The following is a 16532-nucleotide window of genomic DNA, read 5'->3' on the forward strand; positions in this document are numbered from 1 at the left end:
AATCCAGTAACTGAAAAGTTAACTTTTATCATGCTAAATCAATAAACCGCGAAAAAAAAAAAATTTGCGGAAGTTACAGCTAAGCGTTAACCGCTAACTTTTAGTATTGACTTGGTACACTCGTGGCTACTGATAAGCCAGTTTCCAGTTTTAGCACCGCAGGGGCTGCTGGGTAAATTCAGTGTCGATCACAAACCCAAAGCAAACACATGAAAAATAAATAAATTAAACCCCAGGCACTGTGATCATGTTTATCAAAAGATGACATAGCTTATCTCTATATTATACATTGTGGCAAGCTGCGTGGAAGAGTGAGCCAGAGCTTTTGTCTTTATGCACCCTGCCGGCTGCCGCAAAGAGGTGTCATTTATTTTTCACACACAACAACACAGACGGTGGCAGAAGACATCGAACTCGACAACATCGACAACATAACTCTTCACCAAACTAACTACACTACTTGAACTATAAAAACACAGCAAATCTAAAACACTAACAACACTGCTAAGCCAACATGTACTACAATAGCAATAATAAAAAACCCTGAACTTAAATAATGCATTGCAGCAACAATCAACAGTGTGTCTGCTTTAAAGACAGTGTGTACATGCAAATCTTTACTTTGTGAAAAGACACTTATTGCTGTATTTTTATGGGTTTTCTTCAGTGGGGAAGCTCACGATGAGGTGTAGATTTTACCAGTCGTATTGAACGCAACATTGATGAGCTGTTCCTGCTGCAGTACATTATGGGAGTTCAGGGTTTGTTTGTTTGTTTTTTTATTATTGTTGTTGTAGTACATGTTTGTTTAGCTGTGTTGTTAGTGTTATAGATTTGCTGTATTTTTATAGTACAAGTTATGTTGTGACCATGAGTGAAAAGTGCCTTGTGTTTGATGTCTTCTGCCACCGTCCATGTTGTTGTGTGTGAAAAGTAAATGACACTTTTTTCGGCAGCCGGCCCATCCTACCTCCTTCTGCTGGGGCTGGGCTGAGCTCCTCACAGCAGCCTGACTGTTGCAGACACAAAACAGACAGGAACTAACATGTATGATTTTAGGTTTTACAAACATTTTTGACAGTTAAGATTTACTCACTATGCCAGCAAAAAAAGTTTTTTAACTGGTTTTCAGAGTTAGCTGAAAAGCTAATACGCTAACAAAAAAACTTAGCTTTGCTAATTAGCGGTTAGCGGAACTGTGCCCACCACTGTGCATAGTCCATCAATACAGAACATGCAGATTGCAAAAAAATGTGATGTGAAAGAGGAAATCTGAGCTCAGATTCAGATTCAGCACCCCAAAATGACCCTAAATCAGTTCTTAAAGTCCATGCAAGAAAAAAATTTGAATTTTGTTGACCAGTCTTAGAGTGGGTTTTAGTGCATCAAGCAGATTTGATCCATGGATAGATGAAGTTGTGAATTCAGGTTTGCCTACTGTGCTTGTACAGATGATGCCTGTCAGTAGGGGTGGGCAATACCTCAGTGTCATCATTGTCATCACCAGTGTGATGAGCCACATTGTGGATCCTGCGATAATGTCAACACTGTGAGAAATGACTCCAGTGAAGAATAATGCAGACGAAATAAGGAAAATGATGCCAAATACTAAGGCTGTGAAGAGTAACCCATACAAATCAAAAATAGATTTGAAAGTAACACATGCAATTACATTGCTCCATGGACACCTGAATCAATCTAAATGTCTTATCAACCGGTCAGTAGATTGATTTTGCTGTTATAAATCATTTGAATTAATGCTGTTTCGCTGCTGTTTCCATGTCTTCAATCTTTCTGAAAAATTCAAAGGTCAGTGCGAGGCTCTCATGAGAAGGTTTGTACAAACGTTTAACTTCACAAGGTAAAAACAAAATCATCATGTCTGACAGTGATACATAGTTTAACAGACACATGTACCCGCTTGAACTTTTTAAGCAGAGGCAGCACCAAAGAAATGGGGGGAAAAGCCTGAAGAAGGTCCTTGTTTTGTTTTTGTTTTTTCTTTCATGAAATGTATATTTTAAGTAAAGCAATAACACCTTAGTTTTGTTCTAATTTAAATTGTGTAAATTGATGGTCTACATTAAACAAAGAATGCTCATGATAAAAGTATTGTTCCTGAATGGTACTGTAGTACAGACACACATCACCGTCTGTAGATGTAACTGACTATGAAGTCTTTTTTTTTTTCTTTTTTTTTCTTGCATGAACAGAATTTGCAAAAATGTTCCAAAATCTCTTATTCCCCCAGATGGATTTTGGCATGGCAGGTTTTAATAACGTTTTAACCCTGATGCGTCTAAAATGTCCCAAGCCTGATTTACATAAAGAGATGGGACATGCAGCTCTTCCCAGATGTGAAAAATACCTTTATGTTAATTTCATGTTGTATCGCCCACCCTTGACTGTCGGTGTTTTTTCTGTATTGCTGTTGGGTTTTACTTGAGTTCCCCCCTTTCTTCTTTTTGGTTCCATCGATGTCCGCTTCTCCCCCAAAGCTGTTGCAGTGGGAGGCACTCGCTGGTGTAGTTGAAATGTCAGTGGCTCAGTGTTGCTTTGAAGGCCGCCAAGTTCTCCTGTTGAGTAAATGCCAGTGCAGGATTAGAACAGATTAAAAAGAATGTTTTCATGCAGAGAAAATGTGGAAAAATAAATCTGAACACCTCAGCATGTTTCTGAAAGCTGCTTTTCCCTCATTAACACATTGCCACTGTGTAAAATCTGAGGGAAAATAGCTCCAAAGTGCAGGATCTGTGATTTCTTACCTTTTGTTGGTAGCAAACAGCCATTTGACACCACTGGCCACCAAGTTCAGCCAAAAGCTGAGCTGTGTTTTCATCACTACTTCTTCTTTTTTCTTTCTGTTTTAACCATTACTTACAGTTCCCTACGTTCTTCTCAGTCACCTGAGCAGCGAATCAGGTACCAGGTTGTCGAGCGGTTTCCAGACTTAAGCCTCAGTCCCACTGAATAATAAGCCATGAATAATGAGCCACACATTGTGTCAGCGATTATTTGAAGAATGAGTCACATTTTAAGCTATCACGTATCCGCTACTAAGGCACCTCTATGTGCCTCACATGTGCTACGTATCAGCCTCTATTGAGCCACGACTGACGTCGAATGGTTCGTGTCGCCGCATATGATCCACGTCAAGCCACATATGATCCATGTAGCACCATGTAACACGACATTGGTGCATGTTTTGGCATGGGTTTGGGCCATATCTCCAACCCTCCCACACTTGGTCCCTTTTAAAGTGTGGGTTTTCAATTCACAGCATCCATTCAAGATGTCACATTTTTTAAACGCAGTTCAAAAAAAGACGCTGCTGCACAGTCCAGCCGGCGTGCACATCCGTGCATCAGGCTGCAGTTTACCTGTGTTAGTCATTAAATGCAGCAGGTCTGCGTGTTCACCCAGCTCTCAGTGACCAAAAAAAAAAAGACACCACAATGACGCGGCCGCTTTAATTATATACACCTGCACCTGTGTGGATCCCCCCCCCCCCCCCCCCCAAAAAAAAAACACAACACAAACGCATCAATAACCAGATGAGCTTGAACCAAACCACGGGTTCCTGGATAGTCGCCTCTGCGCTTCTTCTCACTGGCTTTATTTCTTCCGCGGTTTTTGACACCGTGATCCAACTTTTAACTTTGTGTTCATCTGTTAATGTCAACAAAATCGGTCTTTTGCGCGCTCGCGTTCGGCATAAATGTTCCTCTTGAGTGCAAGTCATTGTGTCAGCGCACACAGAGCGCGCCTCATCTAATCCATTATAACAAGATGTTAAATCGATCATGAACATACTTTTACAGATGCTTATAAAGAAGGAATGAACATGCAACTGTTTTACCGAGCCATTACAAATAAAAAGAAAGTAAGTCCTTTCTGTGCTCCCTTGTATTCACTCGGGGTCACCACAGCAGATCCAAGGTGGATCTGCATGTTGATTTGGCACAAGTTTTGTGCCGGATGGCATTCCTGACGCAACTCCACATTACCTGGAGAAATGTGGCAGGGGTGGGATTCGAACCGGGAACCATCCGCACTGAAACCAAGCACGCTAACCACTTGACCACCACCCCTGCTATAATATAAACATTCCAAATAATTACCTTTTAGGCTGTTCCAAATATGTTCTTCACCTCAACGCACGAGAGAGGACAAAAGCTCAAAATGTCCTCTGTGATTCCAGAAGCCATTAGAAGTGTTTTCAACATCCAAACTGTGACAGAAAATGAGTAATCTGCTACAAAAAAAATTTATTTTATATACAGTGTCCGGCGCACAAAGCAGGTGGGATTGTAGCACACAAGAGGGCTGAACCAAAATGGCCTGTCCGGTCCTCGTAGCTGACAGGTGCTCGGATAATGGGCTTTTAACAGCTTTGTCCTCACCACACACACATGCCTCTAAAATCCTCGTTAGTCCTCGTAGTAACTCATACACAAACTGCCCCACGTTGTTGTTGCTAAATTTTGAACTTCTTGAAATTAGCACCACGCTCAGAGATGAGCCTCGTTAGCCGAATATTCTGCCTCTAAGAGCCTCTCAGAGCCACTATTCTCCCACGATTGTTGAATACCTGGACTCGTACCAAAAAAAATAACAAAAAAAAAAATGCTACGTGGTTCATTATTCATCCTTCATTATTTGGTGGGACCAGGGCTTTAGACAGCTTTGAACACATTTGCCAGTCTGCAGTGGATGAGTGTCAATGTATTCAAAGATTGCCCACACAGCACTTGTGTCTGTGTGTGTGTGTGCGCATGGAGAGGGACAGCTCAGGGCCGTTCACAGTGAGACTGTCCTGTATACTTTGACACACATTCATGTCCCAGTAAAGACTGTTCTCCCGTCAGCATGGATTCTGTCCTCAGTGTTTGGCTGCATGTCCTGCTGCTGTTGCCTGCTGTCACTTTATTTGGTTTGCTAACGCTGCATTGTGTGGCCTTCATTTATTTGAAAATGGCATCAGTGTGTACACAGGTTTTTTTTGGCGTTAGATCAGTCACCGTATTTGATGAGAGTAGTCTGCATGGTAAGCACTGTTCTTCTTGTACGCTGGTGCGTATTATTACCCAGACGGAGACTGATGCTGTTCTCACAGTGCATAGAGTCGCTGCAGTGTGAGTGGAATATTAATGAGGCTGTTTTTTTCTTCTTCTCCTCCTCAGTGCCATCAGCAGGAATGACTCGTCTGACCCGCTCGCGTACCACTTCCTCCTCCAGCATCACCTCCATGGAGAGCAGCCGCAGCCGCAGTAATCTCAACACCCGGCTGGAGGGCAGCACCTCTGGGAACCTGGACAGCCAGGCCAGACCCCAGACCATGGAGGTCTCCTGCTAAACTTCACTTGCACTGTCCCCAAATAACATACTCTATGTAAGCTCCCCACCCCACCACCCCCGCGCCTGTCTCGCTTTTATCCTGATTAAAAGCAACACAAAAACAGGATGATGTGTAATGGCCTGTGTGATTAGCTGTGAGGATGTCACAGATATATTAATAAATATTATATTGATTAGACTGTCAAAGTCACATGCCTTACATGAAAGTATAACTTAGCAATGTCTTACAGTGGGCTCCCTACTACCGTACTTTGTATTTATTGTTTTCCTCTTATATTTTTGTTTGAAGTATCTTCCATGTACGCTGTCACAATTCTGTCTTCTAAATAATTTCTGTTTTTTCCTCCCCAGTTGCACGGTTTTACCCTTTTAACAGATGTTATTTTGTAACCTGAAATCATGTGATCTACATTGTTCTTTCTATCTTCGCGTGTTTTATTTTCAGTTGTTAACATATGATGTGACAGAGGGTTAATAATTTCATAGAAAGGTTACTAAACCTCGTGTAGGCACAAAAAGAAGTTTGCAGTGCGTAGTTTCAGTTTCTGTGTTGCAGGTAATGTCAGGAGAGGGTTTAATGCACGTAGGAGCTATTGCACATTGTAAGTAGAGCAAAGTGTCTATCAGGGAGCTTTAAGATGTTTTAAACAATAAGAGTGTCCAGTGTTGGGAAATGTCATGCACTAATGTGTGGATTCATTGAGTTTGATGGATTTTTTTTAATTATTATTATTATTCAGTTGAGCTCATTGTACCTTTTTGTTCTGCTTTGTGTTGATGTTCTTGTTCAGTTGAACAGATTATTGTATAAGATTTTAAAGACATTTAACAAGCTATTCCTGGTATACGAGGTCCGGTGAGGAGTCCACTGGTGCTCATCTCTGTCCGATGATTTCATTTGTACTACTGAATAAAATCACATTACAATATGGCAGTGGAGTCATTTGTCGTGAAATGATCATAAATGGAGTGTACACAGCCAGCAAGGGAAGTTCACTATTGGACTGAAAAAAAAAAAAAAAGAAAGAAGGTCGAGTTTATGTGTCACCTGCAGTGTGTTTGTGCTGTTAGTGGAAATGTGAGGTGGCTGTGGTGAGTTATTTTCCAGCCACAGTTCCGCACCCAGTGATAACTTACATTGTTGCAAAAGAGAGATAGTCTATATTTAGCATACGCTACAAAAAAAAAAAGACAATCGTCAGCTGCGCTGCAAAGATGAGATAAACTTTGACAGTGTGTTGCATGTCATGGAAATGTTCTTTCAGTCTCATGTTGATCTGGTTTTGATGTTTGTCTCGTCACTGTGATTCTGTTCCCTGCAGGTCAACATCATACATAGAATCAAATTACAACGTCCCAGCTATACGTCTGACCAATCAGACTTAAGGATTTTGATGCTTATGTTCTTGACGCCACTCAAAGTCATATTTGAGGTTGTAGTTTATTTGCTTAATAAGTAGTGGGCAATTTGTTGCCCATGGGAGAGATAGTCACATACCATTAATTTTACTGTAATTAAAACACTGTTTTAATGTGGACTGTTATGTAAAAAAACTGAAATTCATCCACTGCAAGATACGAGTCATAAAGTCCAAAGAAAAGTTGGGTAATACTAATAAGGGTGCGTAAATTAACTAAGACTGAATTCAGATGAGTTCAGTAATCCTTTATTAATGGTGTTGAGTATATAGATTATTAAATGCATTAATTAATTTGACTCAACATGAACACCCTTAATAAATGATTACTAAATACGAGGGCTGTCCGTAAAGTATAGGTCCTTTTTATTTTTTTCAAAAACTATATGGATTTCATTCATATGTTTTTACGTCAGACATGCTTGAACCCTCGTGTGCATGCGTGAGTTTTTCCACGCCTGTCGGTGACGTCATTCGCCTGTGAGCACTCCTTGTGGGAGGAGTCGTCCAGCCCCTCGTCGGAATTCCTTTGTCTGAGAAGTTGCTGAGAGACTGGCGCTTTGTTTGATCAAAATTTTTTTCTAAACCTGTGAGACACATCGAAGTGGACATGGTTCGAAAAATTAAGCTGGTCTTCAGTGAAAATTCTGACAGCTGATGAGAGATTTTGAGGTGATTCTGTCGCTTTAAGGACTTTTCACGGTGCGAGACGTCGCTCAGCGCTCTCAGGCAGCGTCATCAGCCTGTTTCAAGCTTAAAACCTCCACATTTCAGGCTCTATTGATCCAGGACGTCGTGAGAGAACAGAGAAGTTTCAGAAGAAGTCGGTTTCAGCATTTTATCCGGATATTCCACTGTTAAAGGAGATTTTTTTTTAATGAAAGACGTGCGGGCGGATTGCAGCGTCGGCTCGCAGCCGCCGCGACGCTCCGCCACAGGAAAAACACCTCTGTTGGAAGCCTTGAGGACAAGTTGGAACATCTCCAGCTGATAAACAATTTCTCATATACTCACTCCACTGAAAGCCATCAAAAGCCGCCTGGATTTTACAAATGGTTATCAACACGGAGGTGTTTTTCCTGTGCCGCTGCACCGCGTCGGCTGCGTCCCGACGCGCGGACCCGTCCGCACGTCTTTCATTAAAAAAATCTCCTTTAACAGTGGAATATCCGGATAAAATGCTGAAACCGACTTCTTCTGAAACTTCTCTGTTCTCTCACGACGTCCTGGATCAATAGAACCTGAAATGTGGAGGTTTTAAGCTTGAAACAGGCTGATGACGCTGCCTGAGAGCGCTGAGCGACGTCTCGCACCGTGAAAAGTCCTTAAAGCAACAGAATCACCTCGAAATCTCTCATCAGCTGTTAAAATTTTCACTGAAAACCAGCTTAATTTTTCGAACCATGTCCACTTCGATGTGTCTCACAGGTTTAGAAAAAATTTTGATCAAACAAAGCGCCAGTCTCTCAGCAACTTCTCAGACAAAGGAATTCCGACGAGGGGCTGGACGACTCCTCCCACAAGGAGTGCTCACAGGCGAATGACGTCACCGACAGGCATGGAAAAACTCACGCATGCGCACGAGGGTGCAAGCATGTCTGATGTAAAAACATATGAATGAAATCCATATAGTTTTTGAAAAAAATAAAAAGGACCTATACTTTACGGACAGCCCTCGTATGTGACTCAACTTACTGAAGTTGATGGTTAAATGTACTTTTTCTGTTCATTTTGTATAGATTTGACAGCAGAACGATGGTCACCTTGTCAGTGACCAAGTCTTGCACGTAAAGTTCAGTCTCACAGCGAGGATTGGAGGCAGGATTTGTATGACATTCACTCAGTTTAAACTCACATGAGGGTAGAAATCGGTATCATACTATCTGAGGTTCAGCAGTCCTGAGCTGAGCTGACTTCATGGCACTCATCCACTGTTTGCTGCGTTGGCTTGTGACTGAAAATTGATAAATCGGGTCAGACTTGGTTTAAAGACATGCGGGTTCAACTCATCCAGTCGTTTGACTCTTAACTGATGGCAAGATGTTAAAGTGAGTGACTGCGTGGAGGAGGTCAACTTTTTCTATTTTCGAGAAAGCAGATTTTAGCTGCACAATCTAAAGGCAGATTAAATGGGTCAGTGATTGTATAATCTGTCTGTAAAATGATGAAGCCATCACAGGATAATATACGTGGTACGTATAAGTGATGGTACGCCTTCAAACTGCACATTGTCAAACAGCCTCTGTCAGAGGGATCAACTCAGAATTCTTCTACAATCCCAATTCCAATGAAGTTGGGATGTTGTGTAAAATGTAAATAAAAACCAAATACAATGATGTGCAAATCCTCTTCAACCTATATTCAATTGAATAAACCACAAAGAGAAGATATTTAATGTTCAAACTGATAAACTTTATTGTGCAAATATTTGCTCATTTTGAAATGGATGCCTGCAACATGTTTCAAAAAAGCCGGGACACTGAAATGTTTACTACTGTGTTACATCACCTTTCCTTCTAACAACACTCAATAAGTGTTTGGGAACTGAGGACACTAACTGTTGAAGCTTTGTAGGTAGAATTCTTTCCCATTCTTGCTTAATGTATGACTTAAGTTGTTCAACAGTCCGGGGTCTCCGTTGTTGTATTTTGCGCTTCATAATGTGCTACACATTTTCAATGGGCGACAGTTCTGGACTGGAGGCAGGCCAGTCTAGTACCCGCACTCTTTTACTACAACGCAAAGTTGTTGTAACACGTGCAGAATGTGGCTTGGTATTGTCTTGCTGAAATAAGCAGGGACGTCCCTGAAAAAGACGTTGCTTGGATGGCTGCATGTGTTGCTCCAAAACCTGGATGTACCTTTCAGCATTGATGGTGCCATCACAGATGTGTAAGTTGCCCATGCCATGGGCACTAACACACCCCCATACCATCTGTGATGGGCATGCCATGCCATGGGCACTAACACACCCCTATATCATCACAGATGCTGGCTTTTGAACTTAGTGCTGGTAACAATTTGAATGGTATTTTTCCACTTTTGTCCAGAGGACACCATGTCCATGATTTCCAAAAACAATTTGAAATGTGGACTCATCAGACCACAGCACACTTTTTCACTTTGCATCTGTCCATTTCAAATGAGCTCGGGCCCAGAGAAGGTGGCGGCGTTTCTGGATGTTGTTGATGTATGGCTTTCTCTTTGCATGGTAGAGTTTTAACTTGCACTTGTAGATGTAGCAACGAACTGTTAACTGACAATGGTTTTCTGAAGTGTTCCAGAGGCCATGCGGTAAGATCCTTTAATGCAGTGCTGCCTGAGGGATCAAAGATCACGGCATTCAATGTTGTTTTTCGTCTTTGCCGCTTGCGTGTAGAAAGTTCTCCAGATTCTCTGAATTTTCTGATTATATTATGGACTGTAGATGATGGAATCCCTAAATTCCTTGCAACTGTATGTTGAGAAACATTGTTCTTAAACTGTTGGACTATTTTTATTATTTATTGGCTGCCTCTACTGGTGGTTGGCTCTCACTGTGGTATTGTATCACTTCCTGTTCCAGAGCACAGCGGTGTTTTGCTGTATCTGTTAGATGTTTAATCTGCGCAGTTAGATTGATCTAGTTAACTAGATAACGATTTGTTTCACAGTGTAATCTTCACGTGCCTTAACTAAAGCACTCCCTCTGCTGAATCACCTCTAAATTATTTACACATTATTTACTTTGTGTGTTTTTAGGAATCCGCTAGCTTAGCGCAGCTACTAGCTCTTAGCCGGTTTAGCATGGCAGCTTCTCCTGTCTCTCCTGCACTTTTCTGCTCTGGGTGTGAAATGTTTAGTTATTCCTCTGCCTCCTTTAGCAGTAATGGTACTTGTAATAAGTGTAGCTTATTCGTAGCTTTGGAGGCCAGGCTGGGCGAATTGGAGACTCGGCTCCGGACCTTGGAAAATCGTACAGCTAGCCAGGCCCCTGTAGTCAGTGCAGACCAAGGTAGCTTAGCCGCCGTTAGTTCCCCTCCGGTAGATCCCGAGCAGCCGGGAAAGCAGGCCGACTGGGTGACTGTGAGGAGGACGCGTAGTCCTAAACAGAAGCCCCGTGTACACCGCCAACCCGTTCACATCTCTAACCGTTTTTCCCCACTCGGCGACACACCCGCCGAGGAACAAACTCTGGTTATTGGCGACTCTGTTTTGAGAAATGTGAAGTTAGTGACACCAGCAACCATAGTCAGTTGTCTTCCGGGGGCCAGAGCAGGCGACATTGAAGGAAATTTGAAACTGCTGGTTAATGCTAAGCGTAAATTTGGTAAGATTGTAATTCACGTCGGCAGTAATGACACCCGGTTACGCCAATCGGAGGTCACTAAAATTAACATTGAATCGGTGTGTAACTTTGCAAAAACAATGTCGGACTCTGTAGTTTTCTCTGGGCCCCTCCCCAATCGGACCGGGAGTGACATGTTTAGCCGCATGTTCCCCCTGAATTGCTGGCTGTCTGAGTGGTGTCCAAAAAATGAGGTGGGCTTCATAGATAATTAGCAAAGCTTCTGGGGAAAACCTGGTCTTGTTAGAAGAGACGGCATCCATCCCACTTTGGATGGAGCAGCTCTCATTTCTAGAAATCTGGCTAATTATCTTAACGGGGTTGTTTTGACCGTTGGGGTTTTTCCATAATTATTGTATGGCTTTGCCTTACAATATAAAGCCCCTTGGGGCAACTGTTTGTTGTGATTTGGCGCTATATAAATAAAATTGATTTGATTTGATTTTTTCATGCAGTTGTTCACAAAGTGATGATCCTCACCCCATCTTTGCTTGCAAATGGCGGAGACTTTTGGGGATGCTCCTTTTATACCCAACCATGAGTTTCCTCAGTTCCCAAACACTTACTGAGTGTTGTTAGAAGGGAAGGTGATGTAACACAGTGTCCATACCACTGTCCCAACTTTTTTGAAAGGTGTTGCAGGCATCTATTTCAAAATGAGCAAATATTTGCACAAAAACAATAAAGTTTATCAGTTTGAACATTAAATATCTTGTCTTTGTGGTGTATTCTGTTCAATATAGGTTGAAGAGGATTTGCAAATCGCATTCTGTTTTTATTTACATTTTACACAACGTCCCAACTTCATTGGAATTGGGGTTGTACATCAGGATGTGGAGGTCCTGTGTGTCATAGGAAGCTGTTGCAGAGCGACATACATAACGGCCGTCACACAGGAAGCATCTTCACAGCTGCACAAACACTGCATTCTGCAGACATCATCCTCATCACTGAGAAACTGGAACCTTCCATATATATATATTAAAAAAAAAAAAAGAAAACGCACGTGGGAGCATTAAAGCGCCAAAACAAGATTTGGAATCAAGATCTGACAACTTGTGTCGACGTCTTGGACATATATTTAATATTCTCTGCAGGAGGTCAGTATCAAATGGCATTATCAATGCTTTCTGTGTGTGTGTGTGTGTGTGTGTGTGTGTGTGTGTGTGTGTGTGTGTGTGTGTGTGTGTGTGTGTGTGTGTGTGTGTGTGTGTGTGTGTAAATTTTATAAAGGTTGTCATTTAATAAATGTGATTATCCTCCTGCTGAATAAGAAGCATTCTGTTTGTTTTGCATAAAATAATGCACTTCCTCAGATACAAGTTATATGGAAATTTAACACAGGATATCGGTGCCTCTTGTTGTGGTTAGTTGCCTTCAGGTATCTTCACTTTCTTGCAGGTTACAAAAGTGAGTGTAGTATCTGTTTTACCAATTATAGTTATTAACTTTGCGAGAAATTAAATTAGAAATATAAACAATTGTATGTTTAGAAAGATTTTGTAATAGCGCTCTGTGTTTCATACATAAATATCTCCACAGTTGAAATCAACAAGAAGCTCCAAAAAGAAAAAAACGCACGTGGGAGCATTAAAGCGCCAAAACAAGATTTGGAATCAAGATCTGACAACTTGTGTCGACGTCTTGGACATATATTTAATATTCTCTGCAGGAGGTCAGTATCAAATGGCATTATCAATGCTATCTGTGAGTGTGTGTGTGTGTGTGTGTATAAATTTTATAAAGGTTGTCATTTAATAAATGTGATTATCCTCTTGCTGAATAAGAACCATTCTGCTTGTTTTACATAAAATAATGCACTTCGTCAGATACAAGTTGTATGGAAATTTAACACAGGATATCGGTGCCTCTTGTTGTGGTTAGTTGCCTTCCTGTATCTTCACTTTCTTGCAGGTTACAAAAGTGAGTGTAGTATCTGTTAACTTTGCGAGAAATTAAATTAGAAATATGAACAATTGTATGTTTAGAAAGATTTTGTAATAGCACTCTGTGTTTCATACATAAATGTCTCCACAGTTGAAATCAACAAGAAGCTCCAAAAAGAATGGGGAACTGCCCCACCAGCTCTCACACAAAACTGACAACCTTAGAAAATCCACCTGAAGCTGCAATGCCACGTAGGTAACATCCTCAACGCACCTAAATACAAGTTTATTTGAATCATGCTCATGCAAGCCAAACAAATCAAGAAGGTTGCTTTGACATGTCTTTGCTTTCTGCAGCGTGCGAGGAGAGCATGGTTGTATCCCTCCAAAACTACCCATCTTTTGGTCGCACAGAATTCACTGTGTGCTTTGGAGAAAAACTTACCATTGTATCAGAGTGCGTAACGTCACTGCTTGATGATGTCATACTTTACCTCCACATTATTTCATGATAATCTGTACAGTTGCTGACTGTTTCTTCTTCATGCCAACAGCGATGGTGATTTCCTGATGGTGAAATCTGCTACCACAGGCCGTGAGAGTTACATTCCTTCCAACTACACTGCCACGGTGACAGACAGGTACCACATATTTTAAGAAGGATTTTAACACTGTTTAACACTGTATTTTATTGTATTATATTTAGTTAGTTGTGGTCAGTTGGTAAGATAAGATAAACTTTATTGAACCCACGGGGGGTCACTGCAGAAAATCCCATATGAAATATCCAAAGAGTTCTATTCCCACAAAAATAAAATATGGTTATAATCTACCTTTTGTAATTGCACATTTAATGTTAAAAATCTCTAAATTTACACAATTTTCTGAGTGCATATATGAATTCTTACAGTGGGGCAAAAAAGTATTGAGTCAGTCCCTGATTGTGCAAGTTGTCCTACTTAGAAAGATGAGAGATGTCTGTAATTTTCATCATAGGTCCACTTCAACTGTAAGAGACAAAATCAGAAAAAAAAAAAAAATCCAGGAAATCACATTGTAGGTTTTTTAAATAATTTATTTGGAAATTATGGTGGAAAATAAGTATTTGGTCAATAACAAAAGTTCAACTCAATACTTTGTAACATAATCTTTGTTGGCAATGACAGAGGTCAAACATTTCCTGTAAGTCTTCACCAGGTTTGCACACACTGTAGCTGATATTTTGGCCCATTCCTCCGTGCAGATCTCCTCTAGAGCAGTGATGTTTTGGGGCTGTCGCTGGGCAACACGGTCTTTCAACTCCCTCAGCAAATTTTCTATGGGGTTGAGGTCTGAAGACTGGCTTGGCCACTCCAGGACCTTGAAATGCTTTTTACGGAGCCACTCCTTCGTTGTTCGTGCGGTGTGTTTGGGATCATGGTCAGCCACGTTGCATCTTCAACTGATGGAAGGAGGTTTTGTCTTAAAATCTCATGATACATGGCCCCGTTCATTCTTCCCTTAACATGGATCAGTCGTCCCGTCCCCTTTGCAGAAAAACAGCCCCAAAGCATGATGTTTCCACCCCATGCTTCACAGTAGATATGGTGTTCTTGGAATGCAACTCAGCATTCTTCTTTCTCCAAACACGACGAGTTGAGTTTTTACCAAAATGTTCTATTTTGGTTTCATCTGACCACATGATATTCTCCCAATCCTCTTCTGGATCATCCTTATGCTCTCTTGCAAACTTCAGGCGTGGCCCTTGCTGGCTTAAGCAAGGAGCATGCCTGGCACTGCAGGATTTGAGTCCCTCTCTGTGTAGTGTGTAGCCTTTGTTACTTTGGTCCCAGCTCTCTGCAGGTCATTCATCAGGTCCCTCCGTGTAGTTCTGGGATTTTTGTTCACCGTTCTCATTGATCATTTTGAACCCACGGGATGAGATCATGCGTGGAGCCCCAGATCGAGGGAGATTATCAGTGGTCTTGTATGTCTTCCATTTTCTTACAATTGCTCCCACAGTTGATTTATTCACACCAACCTGCTTGACTATTGTAGATTCACTCTTCCCAGCCTGGTGCACATCTACAATTTTCTTCCTGGTGTCCTTCGACAGCTCTTTGGTCTTGGCCATGGTTGAGTTTGGAGTCTGACTGTTTGAGGCTGTGAATAGGTGCCTTTTATACAGATAACGAGTTCAAACAGATGCCATTAATACAGGTAACAGGTGGAAGACAGAAGAGCTTCTTAAAGTAGTTGTTACAGGTCTGCAAGAGCCAGAAATCTTGCTTGTTTGTTATTGACAAATACTTATTTTCCACCATAATTTACAAATAAATTCTTTAAAAATCCTACAATGTGATTTTCTGGATTTTTTTTTTTTTTCTCATTTTGTCTCTCATAGTTGAAGTATACCTATGTTGAAAATTACAGACCTCTCTCATCTTTCTAAGTAGGAGAACTCGCACAGTCAGGGGCTGACTAAATACTTTTTTTTACCCCACTTTATGTCTTGGCCTTGGTAACACAGAGGAATGCATTAATGCTGAGACAATGGTATATGTTATCATCTTGCATCTCGCCTCATTAAAAAGGGCATATAACAATGACAAACCTTTTCACATCTGGTGAACACTGATGCAGTAATTGAAAAAGCAACTTTATTTTGTCTATGTAATATCCTACAGACATGTCTGCCTCCAGGTGGCACAGTAGCTTAGTGGTTAGCACTGTTACCTCACAGCAAGAAGGTTGTCGGTTTGCTTCCTACCTGGTCCTTTCTGTGTGGAGTTTGTGAGTGTGAATGTTTTTGTCTGTCTGTGGCCCTGCTGAGCTGTGCTGTATTTAAATCGGGGTACATCCAGGCTGTACCCCTCCTCATGCCCCATGACTGCTTGGATAGGCTGCAGCATAAAAAACAAAAACTGCCAGGGTCAAAATTATTAGCCCCCTTAAAAACTGACCTTATTTTTTTAACCATAGTACAAACCACTGTTGGACAATGATGTGCTTTGACTTTGTAATGCGCAAAGCTTGTAAAACTGAAGGTTATCTTCTAATGTACACACAGTATAAAACTTCAGATTAGATTAGATAGAACTTTATTAATCCCTTGGGAAGACTCCCTCAGGGAAATCGAGGTTCCAGCAGCATTGTATAGCAGTACACAGGGTAAGAAGCACACAGAGTATCAAAAGTGAAAGTAAAAAAGAAAAACAGTTTGCAAATATAAATACACAGTATAAATTCCAGACAAACTGATCAATACTGGTTTACTGGCTACTACTGTTCCTCTCATTCCCAACCTCTGTCTTCCTGTTACTCCTCCTGAGTGAGTAAGGATTTGAGCTGTCACTTCAGAAAGAATCAAAAGATATCTGTTTAGAATTCAGAAAAAACAATAATTGGTGCTCACAAAGCAGGAGAAGGACATACAAAGTTATCACAGTGTTTCCATATGTGAAGAACTGGAGTGGGAAGTATCAAGAAATTCAATGGCAGAGGTAGGAAGTGAAAGATTTCAAAGACTCTGGAAAGAAAACTAGTGAGAGATGTGTGTTAAGA

The 16532-nt window shown here is 41.2% G+C and overlaps 2 protein-coding genes across 6 annotated transcripts in view; both read left to right on the forward strand.

The window, feature by feature from the left end:
- ndrg3a (ndrg family member 3a) overlaps positions 1-6032 on the forward strand; it is a 144810-nt gene extending 138778 nt beyond the window's left edge. For 2 of the 3 annotated variants that reach the window (XM_034167259.1, XM_034167261.1), the window contains 2 exons: positions 2884-2922; positions 5184-6032. In XM_034167259.1, coding sequence (XP_034023150.1) covers positions 2884-2922; positions 5184-5356 — 212 coding nt within the window. In that variant the 3' untranslated portion in view covers positions 5357-6032. The remainder of the gene's footprint in view (positions 1-2883; positions 2923-5183) is intronic. The other variant, XM_034167260.1, reaches the window with a different exon arrangement.
- Positions 6033-11928: 5896 nt separating this feature from the next.
- si:ch211-25d12.7 (src-like-adapter 2) overlaps positions 11929-16532 on the forward strand; it is a 52489-nt gene continuing 47885 nt past the window's right edge. Inside the window, exons 1-5 of one of the 3 annotated variants that reach the window (XM_034167264.1) lie at positions 11929-12203; positions 12646-12778; positions 13141-13241; positions 13347-13446; positions 13544-13630. In XM_034167264.1, the coding sequence (XP_034023155.1) occupies positions 13169-13241; positions 13347-13446; positions 13544-13630 (260 nt within the window). In that variant the 5' untranslated portion in view covers positions 11929-12203; positions 12646-12778; positions 13141-13168. Of the gene's footprint in view, positions 12204-12645; positions 12779-13039; positions 13242-13346; positions 13447-13543; positions 13631-16532 lie in introns of those variants that run through there. The other 2 variants (XM_034167265.1, XM_034167263.1) reach the window with 2 other exon arrangements.

The sequence above is a fragment of the Thalassophryne amazonica genome, chromosome 3 (genome assembly GCF_902500255.1).
Source record: "Thalassophryne amazonica chromosome 3, fThaAma1.1, whole genome shotgun sequence".
Classification (NCBI taxonomy): Eukaryota; Metazoa; Chordata; class Actinopteri; order Batrachoidiformes; family Batrachoididae; genus Thalassophryne; species Thalassophryne amazonica.